The sequence below is a fragment of the Hemiscyllium ocellatum genome, chromosome X (genome assembly GCF_020745735.1).
Source record: "Hemiscyllium ocellatum isolate sHemOce1 chromosome X, sHemOce1.pat.X.cur, whole genome shotgun sequence".
NCBI lineage: Eukaryota > Metazoa > Chordata > Chondrichthyes > Orectolobiformes > Hemiscylliidae > Hemiscyllium > Hemiscyllium ocellatum.
The window spans coordinates 16,317,122-16,335,014 of NC_083453.1; the positions used below are offsets into that span (position 1 = coordinate 16,317,122).

The 17,893-nt window shown below is 41.7% G+C and overlaps 1 protein-coding gene across 1 annotated transcript in view; it reads right to left on the bottom strand.

Moving 5' to 3' along the window:
• Nucleotides 1-215: 215 nt before the first annotated feature.
• Nucleotides 216-17,893, bottom strand: part of LOC132805802 (GTP-binding protein Rheb-like) — a 35,557-nt gene continuing 17,879 nt past the window's right edge. Inside the window, exons 6-8 of the mRNA XM_060821077.1 lie at nucleotides 10,356-10,403; nucleotides 2,631-2,712; nucleotides 216-302 (exon numbers count right to left, since the gene is read on the bottom strand). Of these exons, the coding sequence (XP_060677060.1) occupies nucleotides 216-302; nucleotides 2,631-2,712; nucleotides 10,356-10,403 (217 nt within the window). The remainder of the gene's footprint in view (nucleotides 303-2,630; nucleotides 2,713-10,355; nucleotides 10,404-17,893) is intronic.

Sequence of the window (17,893 nt, forward strand, 5' to 3'; positions counted from 1 at the left end):
AATCCAGAACTAGTACAAACTAAAACAAAAGGCACAAATAACCAATATAGGACTAATGGACCAATAAGTTGATTAGTGCAAAACAGTTGTAGGGGACCTCTGTGCTAGCAATTTGACTATAGGGTAATCATTTGCCAAACAGTTAGACTTGAAAACAAATTCATAGGTGCCTCTCTTCTTTGCTATCCAGAAAAATGTCATTTCCACAAACCACTCTACATCATATCACATTTCCTGTCTTGTGTACATCCGTCGGCTTTTTCAATTTCTTGGATCATCATTTTGAAGATTTGTACTGTAGTCTGAAAGAGAAGCAATTCAATAATATTCAATACTTTGAGGCATACTCTCAAAGCTAAGTATTTGAGTACTATAACATATAGATGAAGAACAGAGGACAATGAAAGACTGGCCCCACCATTCCATTTAAAAGTTAGTCCATAGCTCTCAGTAATGTGCTCCTGGTCCACATCCAAAGCCCATGTTTTGAACTGCACATGATCAGTGCAGGAACAGTTATGGGTTTTTGGCCATTTCACACCTATAAACAGTGATGCTGCAAAACTACCAAAATCTAACACCAATTCATTTTGGTGCAAGAAATTTTTAACATTTGCCCTCAATATCAAGCAATCATAGTTACAAACAGCCAACTGTTTTAAATGCAGTCTTTCTTCAGCTCCCTTCAGGAAGTTCTGTACTCAAGAGACGTCCTATAAATGATGTAAAAGCAGAAATTGCCAGAGAAACTCAGCAGATCTGGCAGCATCTGTGGAGAGAAAGCAGATTCCATGTTTTGGATCCAGCGACCCTTCTTCAGAACAGTTATTAGCTTGGAAAAGGTCGTATGGGGACAGAGCCCACAGAGAGCAAGAGAAACACAGTTAGGGAGACAAATGGATGAATAATGGTGAGCTGGGGATAAAGTAAAGCTGACAATGGGGACTATAGTAGGTGAAAATGGGTTAGCTGTGCTGAAAGCACAGCATGTCATGACAGGCCCAGAGTGGGTAAATAACAAAGGAAGTTGTTGAGGCTCTAAACTTGTTGAACTCTATATTGAGTCCTGAAGGCTGCAGGGTCCCCAAGTGGAAAATGAAATAATGTTCTTACAGCTTGTGCTAGGCCTCACTGAAGCACTGCAGTAGACCAAAAAGAGAGAAATGTTGGCCAGGGAACATGATCATGTATTACAGTGGCAGGCAACCAGAACTCAGGGTCATTTTTGTGGACAGAATGTAAGTGTTCCACAAAGTGGTCACCCAGTCTGTGTCTGGTATCCACAAAGTAGAGGAGAATACATTCTTGCTCTCTCTCTCTCTATGTCCTTTACCCAACCCCCACACCCCAGGCCCTGTCAGTCATGATATGGCTTGTTTTCAGCACTGCCAACACATTTTCAACTATAATTCCCATTATCAACTTTTCTTTCTCACTGGCTGGAGAAAGTGAGGTCTGCAGATGCTGGAGATCAGAGCTGAAAATGTATTGCTGGAAAAGCGCAGCAGGTCACTGGCTTACCATCATCCTTTGTCTGCCTAACTGTCTCTCTCTGGGCTCAGTGTCCACCTATTCACTTACTTTCTCTCCCCACAAACCACACCCCTCCCCCCCCACCCCACAAGTGCTGTCAGACCTGCTAAGTTTCTCCAGCAATGTCTGGTTTCGTTTCAGATTTCCAGCATCCGCAGTTCTTAGTTTCATTTTATCCTATAAACAACACATCAACATGGGTAAACAAAATACATTGTTTAATTTTTTAAAAAAAAGGGATGTACAGGGAGACGCGTATTACATCTAAAATCATAGAGTCCCTCCAGTGTGGCAGCAGGCCTTTTGGCCCGTCAAATCAACACCAACCACCAAAGAGCATCCCATTCAGACCTACTCCACCTACCCTATCCCTGTAGCCTTGCAATTCCCATGGCTAATCCACTTAGCCTGCACTTCCCTGGACACTATGAGCAATTTAGCATGGCCAATCCACCCTAATCTGCACATCTTTGGACTGAGAGGGGAAACTGGAGCACTTAGAGAAAACCCATGCAAACACTGGGAGAACGTCTGTGTGGAGTTTGCACAGTCACCCAAGAGTGGAATCGAACCCAGGTCCCTGGTGCTGTAAGGTGGCAGTGCTAAGCTACCGTGCCACCCCCCATTCGCATTTCTGCATCTACGTTGCAGAAGTTTTACCATGTGTAGTGCACCACACTCCAGTTTCCCCACTGCATTTAAATTTTGTCTGCAATGTTGCACTAACACTTTGTATAACATATTTGGCAGCAGTGACACTTGGATTAGCAGTCATTTAAAAAATTAAGCCACACTACTAATATCATCCTGGTGCAACAAATTTAGACAGCCAAATTACAGCTTTAACTAATATTGGTTTAAGTTAGGATTCTAGAACATAGCTTTTCTTGTGAGTCTACCCTGTCCCAGGGTAACAGGTAAAGCAAATATGGGGAACAGTTCACAGACCATAATCTGGAATCTGAGAATCCAAATTAAAACAACTCTTGCATAAAATCAGTTTTAGAATTAAACACTGTAACTAACCTGGTACTATATTGTTTCCTTTGGGAATAAGAACATGTAGGTTATCAATTTTTTTCTCCCTAGTCACTTACATCATTCTGTTTTGCTGAGGATTCCAAGAAAGCAGCCCCCCAGGAATCTGCAAGCTTCTTCCCTTCTTCGGTCTGCACCACCCTATGGAAACAGGAGTACAGACCAACATAGATCTATACAATTTTATTTCAAAATAGACTTCATTCAAAGTTTTGCTCTAAAAGCACATCATGTTTATGTGAAGAAAATAAAAGACACAGATTTGAATGTCAGTTGCAAGTATTTACTTCCCCACCTCCAAAATATCAACCCTCTTTTCCCAAAGACTGACCACTGAACATGTTGAACTGTGCACAATCAATATAACGGATTATTCACACATGGACTCAAAGGAAACTGTGCTGGAGCAAAGGAAAAGAACACACACAGGCAAGTCACCTTGAGCCCGTGCATGCACACGGATCAACAAGGTTTGTTTCGGAGCTATCAGGAACCTGGGCTGATTCTGTCTTTCCCTAATCATAGAAACATAAAATGTCAGCTGTACATACTCCAACCCCTGCTAACTCAATGCAGATCAAACAATAAAACCAGAGAAGTTCCCAGTCTAAATGGCTAAGAGTATCATTACATATTGCTCTTATAGAGTTACAGTTGTAGGCAACCATATAAAGTGACCATTTGCAGCCAATTATTTGAGGTCCGGTGTGTTCATGTTTGCTTACAAAGTTCAGTCCCCATGTTGTTTGTGTCCATTCCAACATGTCCTTCTTTAAAGATGCACATTGTTGCTCTTCAGTAATGCAGCTTACATCAAACTCGCACAATACTGAACAGATTTGGGTGAGAAACCAACAACTCCCCAGAACAAAAAGACCTCATACCCATCATCTGCAAGACAAATGTAATTTACAAGAAAACAATACAAAGACTGCACAAAATACAGGGCAAACAGGCAGACAACTAACAATCCACATCCACGCACAATAATGAGCCACTAAGTGCCACAACTAGCTGTCCCTAGTAGCCATACACACAGATGACAGGGGCCACAAATTCGACTGGGACAACACAATGATCATAGGACAAACAAAACAGAGGATAGCCAGAGAATTTCTAGAGGCATAACACTCATCCATGGACTCCATCAGCAAACACATTGACTTAGACTCAATATACCGGCCACTACAACGAACAATCGGAAACCAAAGCAGGAACGGAACCAAATAAATCCCAGAAGAGACAGTGCCGCAGCACTTCACAGGAGGTTCCAAAGCACTGAGGATGTCACCCAGACAGGGGACGAAGTGTCTGCAAATCGACTTCCCAGTTCGGCAAACATACCCACAACCACGGCAACTGGTACCCGGGCTACATATCTTTCTGCAAACCTTGAAAACCAACAAAATACATCCAGCTACAGAATTGTAGCTAGAGGGCATCAATAACCTGCTCAATGAGGGCTATAATTGACATGTGGACCTGATCATAGTATGGATTACTAGGAGTAATCATGAGCGAAGTGTGCAAGAAATAGCCCTTGTCTCAAGTTGTTAGTCTTTCATTTGCTGAGCAGAATCAGTCATGGAGAAAGATTAGGATAAGATACAAAGCATTAGAATAGTTCATGAAATATAGGAGCAGAATTAGGCCATTCGGCTCATTGGAGTCTGCTCCTCCATTCGATCATTACTGAAATGCTCCTCACCCTCATTTTCCTGCCTTCTCTCCATATTCCTTCAACCAATCAAAAAAAAATCTGTCAAACTCCTCCTTAAATTTACTCACTGTCCCAGCATCCACCACACTTTGGGGTAGTGAATTCCACAGATTCACAACCCTTTGGGAGAAGTAGTTTCTCCTCAACTCTGTTTTAAATTTGTTACCCCTTATCCTAAGGCTATGACCTCTCATCCTAGAATGCCCTACAAGAGGAAGCATCCGCCCCAAGTCTATTGTATCCACATTTGTTATCATCTTGAAGATCTAAAATTTGATCTCCCATATCATTCTTCTAAATTCCAGAGATTATAAACTGTTCAATCTCTCTTCATACAACAAACACTTCATCTCTGGGATCAATCTAGTGAACCTCCTCAGAACTGCCTCCAATGCCTCTATATCTTGCCTCATATGAAGGGGACCAAAACTGTGCACAATACTCCAGGTGTGGTCTCACCATTGCCTTGTATAGTTGCAACAATACTTCCTTACCTTTACATTCTGTTCCTTTAGCTATAAAAGCCAACATTCTATTCACTTTCTTGGTTATCTGCTGTACCTGCATGCTAGTCTTCTGTGATTCATGAACTAGTACACCTCAATTCCTCTGCACCAGAGCACCCCGCAGTCTCTCCCCATTAAGATAATAGTTCACCTTCCCACATTATTGACCCAAGTGCATGACCTTGCACTTACTAGTTATGAGGAATGTGAGCATAGACCAGGATGACGGGCTGTTGGTGATCATATGTATCAATCGCACATTAATGGAATGGAAGCCTTCATAATTCCCAAAAGCTGGAGTTTGCATGGAACAGCCCACATGTCAGCATGAGTGCAGTTCTGGACTTGGGGAAATCTTATATTTTATGAAAATCCCCGAACTCCATTCTGCTATTTCTAAAAGTCAAGTGAAGCAAGGGAAAGTGTTGCTCCAAGGCATCAATCACCTGCCAAATAGTAGCTTCAGTTCGCCTGATGTTACAGATATTCCCTCTGGTAGTCATCTGAGACAAAGACAAAGACATTCAGGGCTGCAGAGACCTTGATTGCAATAAGTAATGCTGCACCCCTGTGGCAGTTGGTTGCAGGTTACACAACCTCTTTAGAGAATTGAAGTCTTCATATGGACTGCTCCTCAGAGAGTTGCAGATATGTTGTTCAGGGATAATAAACTCAGTTGGGAGGTTAAAGTTCCCTGCAAGCAGGTGTCCATTAATTCTGCTCTCCTTTCACCGACAGTTCTTACATCAAAAGGAATCCCTCATGAAGTGCAAAGCTACAAATGTCTTAAGAGTTCAGAGAACTCTAAAGTGACTTCAAGTCACTTAAATTGTACAAGAAGAAAGCAGAACTGTCAAACTCAAATAAAACGTCAGCAAAAATGTTTTCCCCCAGAATGTAACTGTTTTAAAGTTATTCTGATACCAGCAGCTTCTGTTCGGGCATTTTACCTTAACTTCTAGCCCCCCCACCAACTTTTTTCTGTGTTATTATGTTAAATTTCTACTTTTACCAGTGCATAAATATAACCTTCAGAGCTCAGTAATTTTATTTCATGTCCCCCCATCTTAACCTTTGTTGAAATGAAAGGAGCCCCCATTTCTTGGTAGCAGGTTTCAGGAGCAATAGGTTGAAAGAATGGACAGTGAATCTCATTTGCACACTCCATAGTCTTCACAACTTTTCTGAAATAAGGCATCCAAAATGGCTCAATCTTTTAACCGGGACTCTTCATTAGAACATTCATCTGAAAAGTGAACTATGCTCCATTGATGTTACAAGACCTGCTGAATATTTGCAGCATTTTCTGTCTCGACGTTACTTTTTAAACATCTGCAATATTTTTCTTTTGAATCCATTAACTATGCTTTCCATGTTCCATTCTTTAACAACTTCCTATTAATGCTGTCACATTCCATTTACTACTGTGTACCTTAATTTTAGGAAGTTTTCTAGGAGTCATCTAACACCTTTTCAAAGTACATAACAGTCTGAAATTTTGAAGATGACATACCAGACTCCAAACATTAACTCAGTTTCTCTCTCCACAGATGCTGCCAAACTTAGAGTTTCTCCAGCATTCTCAGTGTTTGTTTCGTATTTTCAGTATCTGCAGCAATTTGCTTTTATACATAACTTAATTCCTTTCACAATACAGACTAATTTCTTTAAACAAACTTATCACAATTGATTGGCCTACAACAATTCCACATTGGTTAATTATGGATAAGCAATGTCTTTTTAGACTACCACAAATTTCATCCTGTAGGGACTCTACCAAGCTTCTCCATCAACATAGTTAGGTTGAAAAGATCTAGTTACCTGGTTTATCTCTTCGTGGCAGCGACATGACACTGGCAAACTTTCAGTCCAATTGCAAAGTTTGCATATCCAAGGACATTTAAAAGATTGTAGTCAGAGCCTCTATTATTTCTACTCTGGACTTGCCTCTATTTCAGAATCCATAGCTTCAGGTCTGATGCTTATTTTGATTTAGAGATTCTGCAAGTTTTCTTATTAAAAGGTGTTACTATCCTGTCATATTTGATTGTTCCATCTCATCATATAGCCAATGTGTTTTTTAAAAAAATCTCACACTTTGTTCAAAGAAAATGAGGTAGAATATTCATTATACATCTGTTACTTCACCCACCATGAGATTTATTTTTACAATGGTTTCAATTAATTCCCAGGCTCTGGGCATTATGACAAGATATTAATAATTGGATTATAGCATTTTTAATCCATCCTTACTTATCTTCAACTTGGTGGCAAGTTGTCAACCTCACACTGCTGCAGACCAGATGAAGGTATCCCCACAATGCTCTTAAGTAGGGACCACTTGGAGCCAGCAATAATGAAGGAACAGCGATTGAATTCAAAGTCAGGATGATTTATGGCATGGAGGGAACCTGCAGACAGTGGTGTTCCCATGGATCTGTTAAGCTTGTTCCTTGATGTGGTAGAGGTCACGGGTTGGGAAAGTGCTAGCAAAGGTGGCATGACAGGTTGCTGCAATGCATCTTGCAGATGGTACACACTGCAACTAGTATGTGCCAGTGGTGAAGGGAGTGGGGAGACAATCAAGAGGACTGCTTTATCGTGCTTGATGTTGAGCTTCAAACATTGTTGCAGACAAGGGGAAAGTATTCCATGACTTGCATTTTGTAGATGGAGGGGGATTTGGGAGAATCTGCAGGCAAGACATTCCATGCACAATATGCAGTTTCCAACCTGCTGTCTCATTATAAACCGGCTAACTAGTTGATCCAGTTTACTAAATGGGTGACACAATATGTGGGTAATGTCCTCATCCCTCTTGCTTCAAATTCCTTTACTATTTTTCCTCAATGTCTTCCATACCACCTTATTAATCAATTGTTTTCTTTAAGTTTTCCCTCTTCTAACATCATCATATCTCACTATTCTCCAACTTTCTTTTCAATTTTTGAGATATTTCCCTACTGTTGTGGTTCTGTTCACCGAGCTGGGAATTTGTGTTGCAGACGTTTCGTCCCCTGTCTAGGTGACATCCTCAGTGCTTGGGAGCCTCCTGTGAAGCGCTTCTGTGATCTTTCCTCCAGTATTTATAGTAGTTTGAATCTGCTGCTTCCGGTTGTCAGTTCCAGCTGTCCGTTGCAGTGGTCGGTATATTGGGTCCAGGTCGATGTGTTTGTTGATAGAATCTGTGGATGAGTGCCATGCCTCTAGGAATTCCCTGGCTGTTCTCTGTTTGGCTTGTCCTATAATAGTAGTGTTGTCCCAGTCGAATTCATGTTGCTTGTCATCTGCGTGTGTGGCTACTAAGGATAGCTGGTCGTGTTGTTTTGTGGCTAGTTGGTGTTCATGGATGCGGATCGTTAGCTGTCTTCCTGTTTGTCCTATGTAGTGTTTTGTGCAGTCCTTGCATGGGATTTTGTACACTACATTGGTTTTGCTCATGCTGGGTATCGGGTCCTTTGTCCTGGTGAGTTGCTGTCTGAGAGTGGCTGTTGGTTTGTATGCTGTTATGAGTCCTAGTGGTCGCAGTCATCTGGCTGTCAGTTCGGGAATGCTCTTGATGTATGGTAGTGTGGCTAGTCCTTTGGGTTGCGGCATGTCCTCATTCCGTTGTCTTTCTCTTAGACATCTGTTGATGAAATTGCGCGAATACATTGTATAGGTGTTCTTCTTCCTCTTTTTGCAGTTCTGGTGTACTGCAGTGTGTTGTGGCCCTTTTGAATAGTGTCTTGATGCAACTTCTTTTGTGTGTGTGGGGGTGGTTGCTTGGTCGGTGAGTGTGGCTTTCCTGTATACCTTTGTGGTGAATTCTCCATTCGGTGTTCTCTGTACCATCACGTCTAGGAATGGGAGTTGGTTGTCTTTTTCTTCCTGTCTAGTGAATCGGATTCCTGTGAGTGTGGCGTTGATGATCCAGTGTGTGTTCTCTATTTCTGTGTTTTTAATGATTACAAAGGTGCCATCCACATGTCTGACCCAGAGTTTGGGTTGAATTTGCGGTAAGACTGTTTGTTCTAATCTTTGCATTACCGCTTCTGCTATGAGTCCAGAGATGGGTGAGCCCATGGGTGTGCCGTTGATTTGTTGTTGAATGTGAAGTGTGTTGTGAGGCACAGGTTCAGTAGTTTGAGTATGCCGTCTTTGTTGATAGGTTCAACGTCCTGTTGTCTGTTCTGTATATCCAGCAGGTTGGCTATTGTTTCTCTGGCTAGGGTTTTGTCGATAGAGGTGAACAGTGCCGTTACATCGAATGAGACCATGGTTTCTTCCTTGTCTATGTATATATTTCTGATGATGTCCAAGAATTCCTGTGTTGATTGTACAGAATGTCTGGATCCACTGATCAGGTGTTTCAGTTTCTGCTGTAGTTCTTTAGCCAGTTTGTGTGATGGTGTCCCTAGTAGTGATACTATGGGTCTGAGTGGGATGTTTGGTATACAAAGGTATATAGGAAAGCCACACACACAGATCAAGTCCTGAACTACGAAAGCAACTGCCCCAACACACAAAAGAAGTTGCATCTTGACACTATTCAAAAGGGCCACAACTCACTGCAGTACACCAGAACTGCAAAAAGAGGAAGGACACCCATACAATGTATTCGCCAAAAACGGATACCCGCGCAATTTCATCAACAGATGCCTAAGGGAAAGACAACGGAATGAGGACATGCCGCAACCCAAAGGATTAGCCACACTACCATACATCAAGAGCATTCCCGAACTGACAGCCAGACTGCTGCGACCACTGTGACTCATAACAGCACACAATCCAACAGCCACTCTCAGACAACAACTCACCAGAACGAAGGACCTGATACCCAGCATGAGCAAAACCAATGTAGTGTACAAAATCCCATGCAAGGACTGCACAAAACACTACATAGGACAAACAGGAAGACAGCTAACGATCCGCATCCATGAACACCAACTAGCCACGAAACGACACAACCAGCTATCCTTAGTAGCCACACACGCAGATGACAAGCAACATGAATTCAACTGGGACAACACTAGCATTATAGGACAAGCCAAACAGAGAACCGCCAGGGAATTCCTAGAGGCATAGCACTCATCCACAGATTCAATCAATAAACACATCGACCTGAACCCAATATACCGACCACTGCTACGGACAGCTGGAACTGACAACCGGAAGCGGCAGATTCAAACCACTACAAATGCCGGAGGAAACATCATAGAAGCGCTTCACGGGAGGCTCCCAAGTACCGAGGATGTCACCTAGACAGGGGACGAAACGTCTGCAACACAAATTCCCAGCTCGGCGAACAGAACCACAACAACGAGCACCCGAGCTACAAATTTTCTCACAAACCTTGAATATTTCCCTACGTCCCTCATTCATTCCCTAGAACTAGATCAATTACAGCCTTGTTTTAAATTGTTGGATTAAAAAGGCGAATTCTAAACATATTGTAGGAACGTATTCTCTTTTTTTTCCCCCCCTCACATTACTATAGCTCAAGAGATAATTAAAATCATATTTGTCTGGCCTTATTTTATGTGAAGCCTTGCTGCTGAGCAAAGAAAACTACATACCTTTGTTTAGAAAGATCCCTCTTATTTGCAACCAGCACTGTTGGTATTCTAAAGGATGAGGAGAAATCAACAAATCGTAATTGTGTCTACAGTATGAAAATACAAATCAAGCACCAGATCAGGCATTTGTTTCATGACCAGTGCACCCAAGTTTGTGGTAAGCAATTATGGGCTATCTTCAGACTTTCCACGTTATCCTTTGATAAAACTAGATAATCGAAGTTTCTCAGTGCCAGCAAGTGAATACTGCGTGCAATTTTGGTCTCCTTGCTTTAGGAAGGATGTTATGAAACTTGAAAGGGTTCAGAAAAGACTTACAAGGATGTTGCCAGGGTCGGATGGTTTGAGCTATAGGGAGAGACTGAATAGGCTGGGGCTATTCTCCCTGGAGTGTTGGAACCTGAGTGGTGACCTTCTAGAAATTTATAAAATCATGGACAGGGTGAATAGACAAGGTGTTTTTCACAGGGTGAGGGAGTACAAAACTAGGAGGTCTTGGGTTAAAAGATGAGAGAGCAAGATTTAAAAAGGGATCTAAGGTGCAACTTTTTCCAAGCAGAGGGTGGTGCATGTATTGGATGAGCTGCCAGAGGAAGTGGTGGAAGCTGGTACTACTCCAACTACATTTAAAAGGCACCTGGATGGGTACATGAATAGAAAGGGTTCAGAGGGATATGGGCCAAATGCTGGCAAATGGGACTAGATTAATTTAGTATGGACTAGTTGGACTGAAGAGTCTGTTTCTGTACAACTCTTGACTAATTTTCTTTAACAGGATACTTATACTTCAATAAATGTCAAATTGCAATTAACTATAAATTTATTGTAGCATTTGATGCACTTACTATTACTTCCATTTCAAGACTAAATCACAGAGCAGCTAAGCACTTCAACAACACTTGAAAGCATTCTCAACTATAATACCACTCAATTCTGTATTAATATCAAAGGATCTAGTGAAGAATGGTTCAGTAATATTGGCCAAGGCTCCTAGTATTATGAAAGCCATCCCATTTAAATTACAAACAGATTCCAGAGTGCAAAATCAACTGCATTAGCACACTTTTACATGAAGTTGTTCTGAAATATGACTGATTCTTGCCACTGTACCTTCAACAGCATGCACAGGTATAATATTGATCAGAAAACAAAGCACAACACAGAATATCCATCACTAGTATATGAGGGTTACGAGAGAGGATGTTGGTCTTTTGCCTGCAAAACACTGGAGTTTCTGGTCGTAGCAGCAGTCTCATTTACCAATTTAAGTTGTTAGACTGAAAGGTAAAGTACCTCTGTCACAGCCACCGAGAAATTTAAGGACTCAATATTTCCTAGTACTCACATTTTTGATTGTAGCTCACGACCCAGGTCAAAAATAATCCCAAAAAGTAAAATAAAGAACAGACTGCATCAAGATAATTGCCAAAAGATTTTCTTTGTACAAATAGTTCATTCAATATCCAATATTGGAGAGTGGAGGCTTTTGACTTCAGGTCATAATGACAATTTATTAACTTTAGGTTGACAATGTTCTATTTACCCCTCACCAGCCCCAAGTTTCAAAGTTCAATAGAAGCTACTAATCCGATTTACATTTGACAGATAATTGAATGTGAAACAGAGATGGTCTATAAATATTTTCAATTATAGATTTTCCAATTTGATTTTACATTTGCTCTATGGTTTGCATAAAGTATCTTAACTACTTCCATGCAAGGAATGCATTATTAAACAAATGCAAGAAAAGTATCTACTGACATGCATGTCCTCACGACTCACCTGCACATCTGGCAAAAACAGGGAGGTTCAAGAGGTGGAGCATAATGTGGAGATGATGGCCGGCTGAGGGTTAAATAAATATAATCATGAACAGGTAATTGTTACTCATACTAGGAAGACTGTTTACTGCTGTGTCACTCTTTCCAGGTGTGATATAGACTGTCATTTATATATTTGCTATTAATACCATTTATTATACATTTGAGTTTCTGGTTTTGAATTAGCAACATGTGGTTTTCTCTGTATTTGAATAATTAACTTGCAAATTTTTCTATATCTATGGAGTTTTCCTTCAAAACAATCGGAGGCCTAGCTTGAGAATGAATAGGTTTTTGTCTACATTGGCAGGATTTTCGGACCAAGCAAGATATACAAACTCTAGTTTAGAAGATTGGGAGAGATTTTTTATTAAAGCTTAAGGGAAATACCTATAGCTTAGAGAACTTTTTTTTAAAAAAAAAGAAGTTTTACTTTGAATTTTGAGCAGTCCTGTGAAGTCCTTGGACGAAGATGGCTGTGTAGACCTGTGCTCCTGAGAAGGGAAGGATATAGTAAAACTAGATTACCTTGAAGTCAAGAGTTAGTGTTAGTCCCAGATTAGAAGTGTGGAGTTTTAAGTCTAAAGATGTTACTTAATGTTTTGGCTCAGGTGTATAATAGCTTCATCCTGGCGTTATCTGCAATTCTAGTCTACAAAACAAAACATGATCCATCAAGCCGGATTTCATTCTCGGATCTGACTTATCCAGCAATACCATCAGCTTGGATCATTGCAGTGGACAACAGTTTTAGCTTGGGCTGCAAGTAAGCTAACATACCTGCCGAAAACAGACATCTGGTAAGTTGTTACTAAATCACTGCTACTCTCGCAGGGGAGAAGACAAACTGTTGAATCTGTCCCCATTTTGTATAAACTGCATTCATAGCACATGTTTGTCAGCACTGTTTAAAAAAAAAACTGGCATGTGTGTTTGCATGCTCTCCTTAAATAAAAAACAGATTAAAAGAACAGTCAAATCCATTCTACACCTATTCTCTCATGTTCAACTGTTTACTAAGCGATTTAAAAATCATCACGTCTTTGTGCCAGAATAACTGGCCTTTTTGGGACTTAAAAATCCACTGTGGCCATATTTAAATCTAGAGGTTTCCAACTATGGTCACATTTTATACAGAGTTGTATTTTTCCCCTCTTTCACTTATTTTGTCAAAGTTTGATGAATGCCATGATTAACCCTTTAAAGGAGCACAACATTTTATACTACATTTTGCTATTCAAAAGGATGAAAAGCATCTTAGGATCACTGAATTCAAGAGCGACTCTACAACTCAGGATTAATTTGTTGCCAGATCTGACTCTAAGTGCTATCTATCACACAAAAACAAAGAAAATGGGGTTCAGCAAGCTTGTTAGTAAAATCTGATTGAAGATTTGTAGCTCGGGTATCCGTTGTTGTGGTTCTGCTCGCCGAGCTGGAAGTTTTTGCTGCAAACGTTTCGTTCCCTGGCTAGGGAACATCATCAGTGCTGTTGGAGCCTCGTGTGAAGCGCTGCTTTGATGTTTCTTCCGGTATTTATATTGGTTTGTTCTTGCCGCTTCCGGGTGTCAGTTTCAGCTGCAGTGATTTGTATGTGGGGTCCAGGTCGATGTGTCTGTTGATGGATGTTCTTGCCGTTTCCGGGTGTCAGTTTCAGCTGTAGTGGTTTGTATATGGTGTCCAGGTCAATGTGTCTGTTGATGGAGTTTGGGGATGAATGCCATGCTTCTAGGAATTCTCTGGCTGTTCTCTGTCTGTCTTGTCCTATGATAGTGGTGTTTTCCCAGTCAACTTCATGTTGCTGGTTGTCTGAGTGTATGGCTACTAGAGATAGCTGGTCGTGTCGTTTTGTGGCTAGCTGATGTTCATGGATGCGGATTGTTAGCTGTCTTCCTGTTTGTCCTATATAGTGTTTTGTGCAGTCCTTGCATGGTATTTTGTAAACTACGTTAGTTTGGCTCATGCTGGGTATTGGGTCCTTTGTTCTAGTGAGTTGTTGTCTGAGCGTGGATGTTGGCTTGTGTGCTGTTATGAGTCCTAAGGGTCGCAGTAGTCTGGCGGTCAGTTCTGAGACGCTCCTGACGTATGGTAGAGTGGCTAGTCCTTTTGGTTGTGGCATGTCCTCGTTCCTCGGTCTATCTCTTAGGCATCTGGTGATAAAGTTGCGTGGGTATCCGTTTTTGGCGAATACCTTGTATAGATGTTCCTCTTCCTCTTTTCGCAGTTCTGGTGTACTGCAGTGTGTTGTGGCCCTTTTGAATAGTGCCCTGATGCAGCTTCGTTTGTGTGTGTTGGGGTGGTTACTTTCATAGTTTAAGACTTGGTCTGTGTGTGTTGGTTTCCTGTGTACCCTTGTGGTGAATTCTCCGTTGGGTGTTCTCTCTACTAACACGTCTAGGAATGGGAGTTGGCTATCCTTTTCCTCTTCTCGTGTGAATCGGATTCCTGTGAGTGTGGCGTTGATGATTCGGTGTGTTTTTTCTATATCTGTGTTTTTGATGATTACAAAGGTGTCATCAACATATCTGATCCAGAGTTTGGGTTGGATTTGTGGTATGGCTGTATGTTCTAACCTTTGCATAACTGCCCCTGCTATGAGTCCCGAGATTGGTGATCCCATGGGTGTTCCGTTGATTTGTTCGTATATCTGATTGTTGAATGTAAAGTGTGTGGTGAGGCACAGGTCCAGTAGTTTAAGTATGCCGTCCTTGTTGATAGGTTCGGCCTCCTGTGTTCTGTTATGTATGTCCAGTAGGTTGGCTATTGTTTCTCTGGCTAGGGTTTTGTCAATTGAAGTGAACAGTGCCGTCACGTCGAATGATACCATGGTTTCTTCTTTGTCTATGTGTGTATTCCTGATGACTGACAGAAGAGACACAACAAACAGTGAGACAAACGGTAGTACCCATGATGATAAGAAAACGACAAACACATAACCTCAACACCAAGGAGAGGGAAGCACTGAAAAATGACAAAAACATAATCATACTACTGGCAGATAAAGGCAGAATGACGGTCATCCTAGATAAATCAGACTACATCAGTAAAGCACAACAACTACTCGCAGACACCAACACCTACCAAATGAAGGATTCCGACCCCACACCACAACTCACCAATAGAATAAACAACACACTAAGGAATCTACAAAAAAACGGACAGATAACCAAAGCGGACCAGCAAAGAATGAAACCTGAAAGCAACAACACCCCCAGATTCTATGGACTACCCACTCAGACCCATAGTATCACTACCAGGGACACCAGCATACAAACTGGCCAAAGAACTACAACAAAAACTGAAACACCTAGTCAGCGGATCCAAACACTCCATACAATCAACACAGGAATTCTTGGACATCATCAGGAATACACACATAGACAAAGAAGAAACCATGGTATCATTCGACGTGACGGCACTGTTCACTTCAATTGACAAAACCCTAGCCAGAGAAACAATAGCCAACCTACTGGACATACATAACAGAACACAGGAGGCCGAACCTATCAACAAGGACGGCATACTTAAACTACTGGACCTGTGCCTCACCACACACTTTACATTCAACAATCAGATATACGAACAAATCAACGGAACACCCATGGGATCACCAATCTCGGGACTCATAGCAGAGGCAGTTATGCAAAGGTTAGAACATACAGCCATACCACAAATCCAACCCAAACTCTGGATCAGATATGTTGATGACACCTTTGTAATCATCAAAAACACAGATATAGAAAAAACACACCGAATCATCAACGCCACACTCACAGGAATCCGATTCACACGAGAAGAGGAAAAGGATAGCCAACTCCCATTCCTAGACGTGTTAGTAGAGAGAACACCCAACGGAGAATTCACCACAAGGGTACACAGGAAACCAACACACACAGACCAAGTCTTAAACTATGAAAGTAACCACCCCAACACACACAAACGAAGCTGCATCAGGACACTATTCAAAAGGGCCACAACACACTGCAGTACACCAGAACTGCGAAAAGAGGAAGAGGAACATCTATACAAGGTATTCGCTTAAAACGGATACCCACGCAACTTTATCACCAGATGCCTAAGAGATAGACCGAGGAACGAGGACATGCCACAACCAAAAGGACTAGCCACTCTACCATACGTCAGGAGCGTCTCAGAACTGACCGCCAGACTACTGCGACCCTTAGGACTCATAACAGCACACAAGCCAACATCCACGCTCAGACAACAACTCACTAGAACAAAGGACCCAATACCCAGCATGAGCCAAACTAACGTAGTTTACAAAATACCATGCAAGGACTGCACAAAACACTATATAGGACAAACAGGAAGACAGCTAACAATCCGCATCCATGAACATCAGCTAGCCACAAAACGACACGACCAGCTATCTCTAGTAGCCATACACTCAGACAACCAGCAACATGAATTTGACTGGGAAAACACCACTATCATAGGACAAGCCAGACAGAGAACAGCCAGAGAATTCCTAGAAGCATGGCATTCATCCCCAAACTCCATCAACAGACACATTGACCTGGACACCATATACAAACCACTACAGCTGAAACTGACACCTGGAAACGGCAAGAACATCCATCAACAGACACATCGACTTGGACCCCACATACAAATCACTGCAGCTGAAACTGACACCCGGAAGCGGCAAGAACAAACCAATATAAATACCGGAAGAAACATCAAAGCAGCGCTTCACACGAGGCTCCAACAGCACTGATGATGTTCCCTAGCCAGGGAACGAAACGTTTGCAGCAAAAACTTCCAGCTCGGCGAGCAGAACCACAACAAGCTTGTTAGTTGTAGGAGAACCACAATCAAGTTCAGCTTCAATATGCAATGCTTTTTCTAACAGAGGTTATTATTAGGTAATCAAGAGAAATGAGTGAATGGTTACTTTCCCCTCCATTGTCAAAATAAACCATATTATTGCCCAAGCTGAAACTAGGTATCTGCTACTCTGTATGATTCAATCACACAGCATTGTCATCAACTGATCCATTACACATTCCCACCCCATCCAATTGCTGACAAAGTAACCATTTTTGGTCCCAGTAGACAACAACTTGGTTTCTAACTCCCTCTACCTAGGCACTATCTTCCATTCAAAACTGTCATCATCATCCTTTTTTCATAAAATGTCCACCCTGGATCCATCCATTCCCTTCAACTGTCACCCAGTTTCTGACTTCCCTTCCTTATGCAAGACACTTCATTGGACTTCTCCCAAATTTTTCTGTCAAATTCCCTTTTTTTCTGATTTCCACTCTGCCCAGAATACCAATACGCCTCTGGTCAAACTTGCCAACAATAGCCTCTGTGACCCTCATGCCTCCTCTCCTCATTCTCTCAAACATTCAACATGGTCAATCATGCCACCTTCCTCCATGGTTCAGTCAGTGGATTTCCACAGGTGGATCCACTCCTGCATATCACAGTGCTACCAGCACATCTCCAGGTATGGCTTCTTCAGATCTCTTGCATAACTGTAGACACCTCCCAAAATGTCACTACAAACTCAATCCTCCTCCCTGGTTATTTTCAATTAAGGTGAAATAAACTTCATGCAGCCTAGTTTACCGTTTAACAGAGAGCTAAATTCAAATCCCAAGTTTATTCACTGCACATTGTGCTTTCCCTCCTCCACTCCACTTCTATCCTGCCTCCACTTACAGAAGAAGTGGTGCTGAAGGTCTTAAA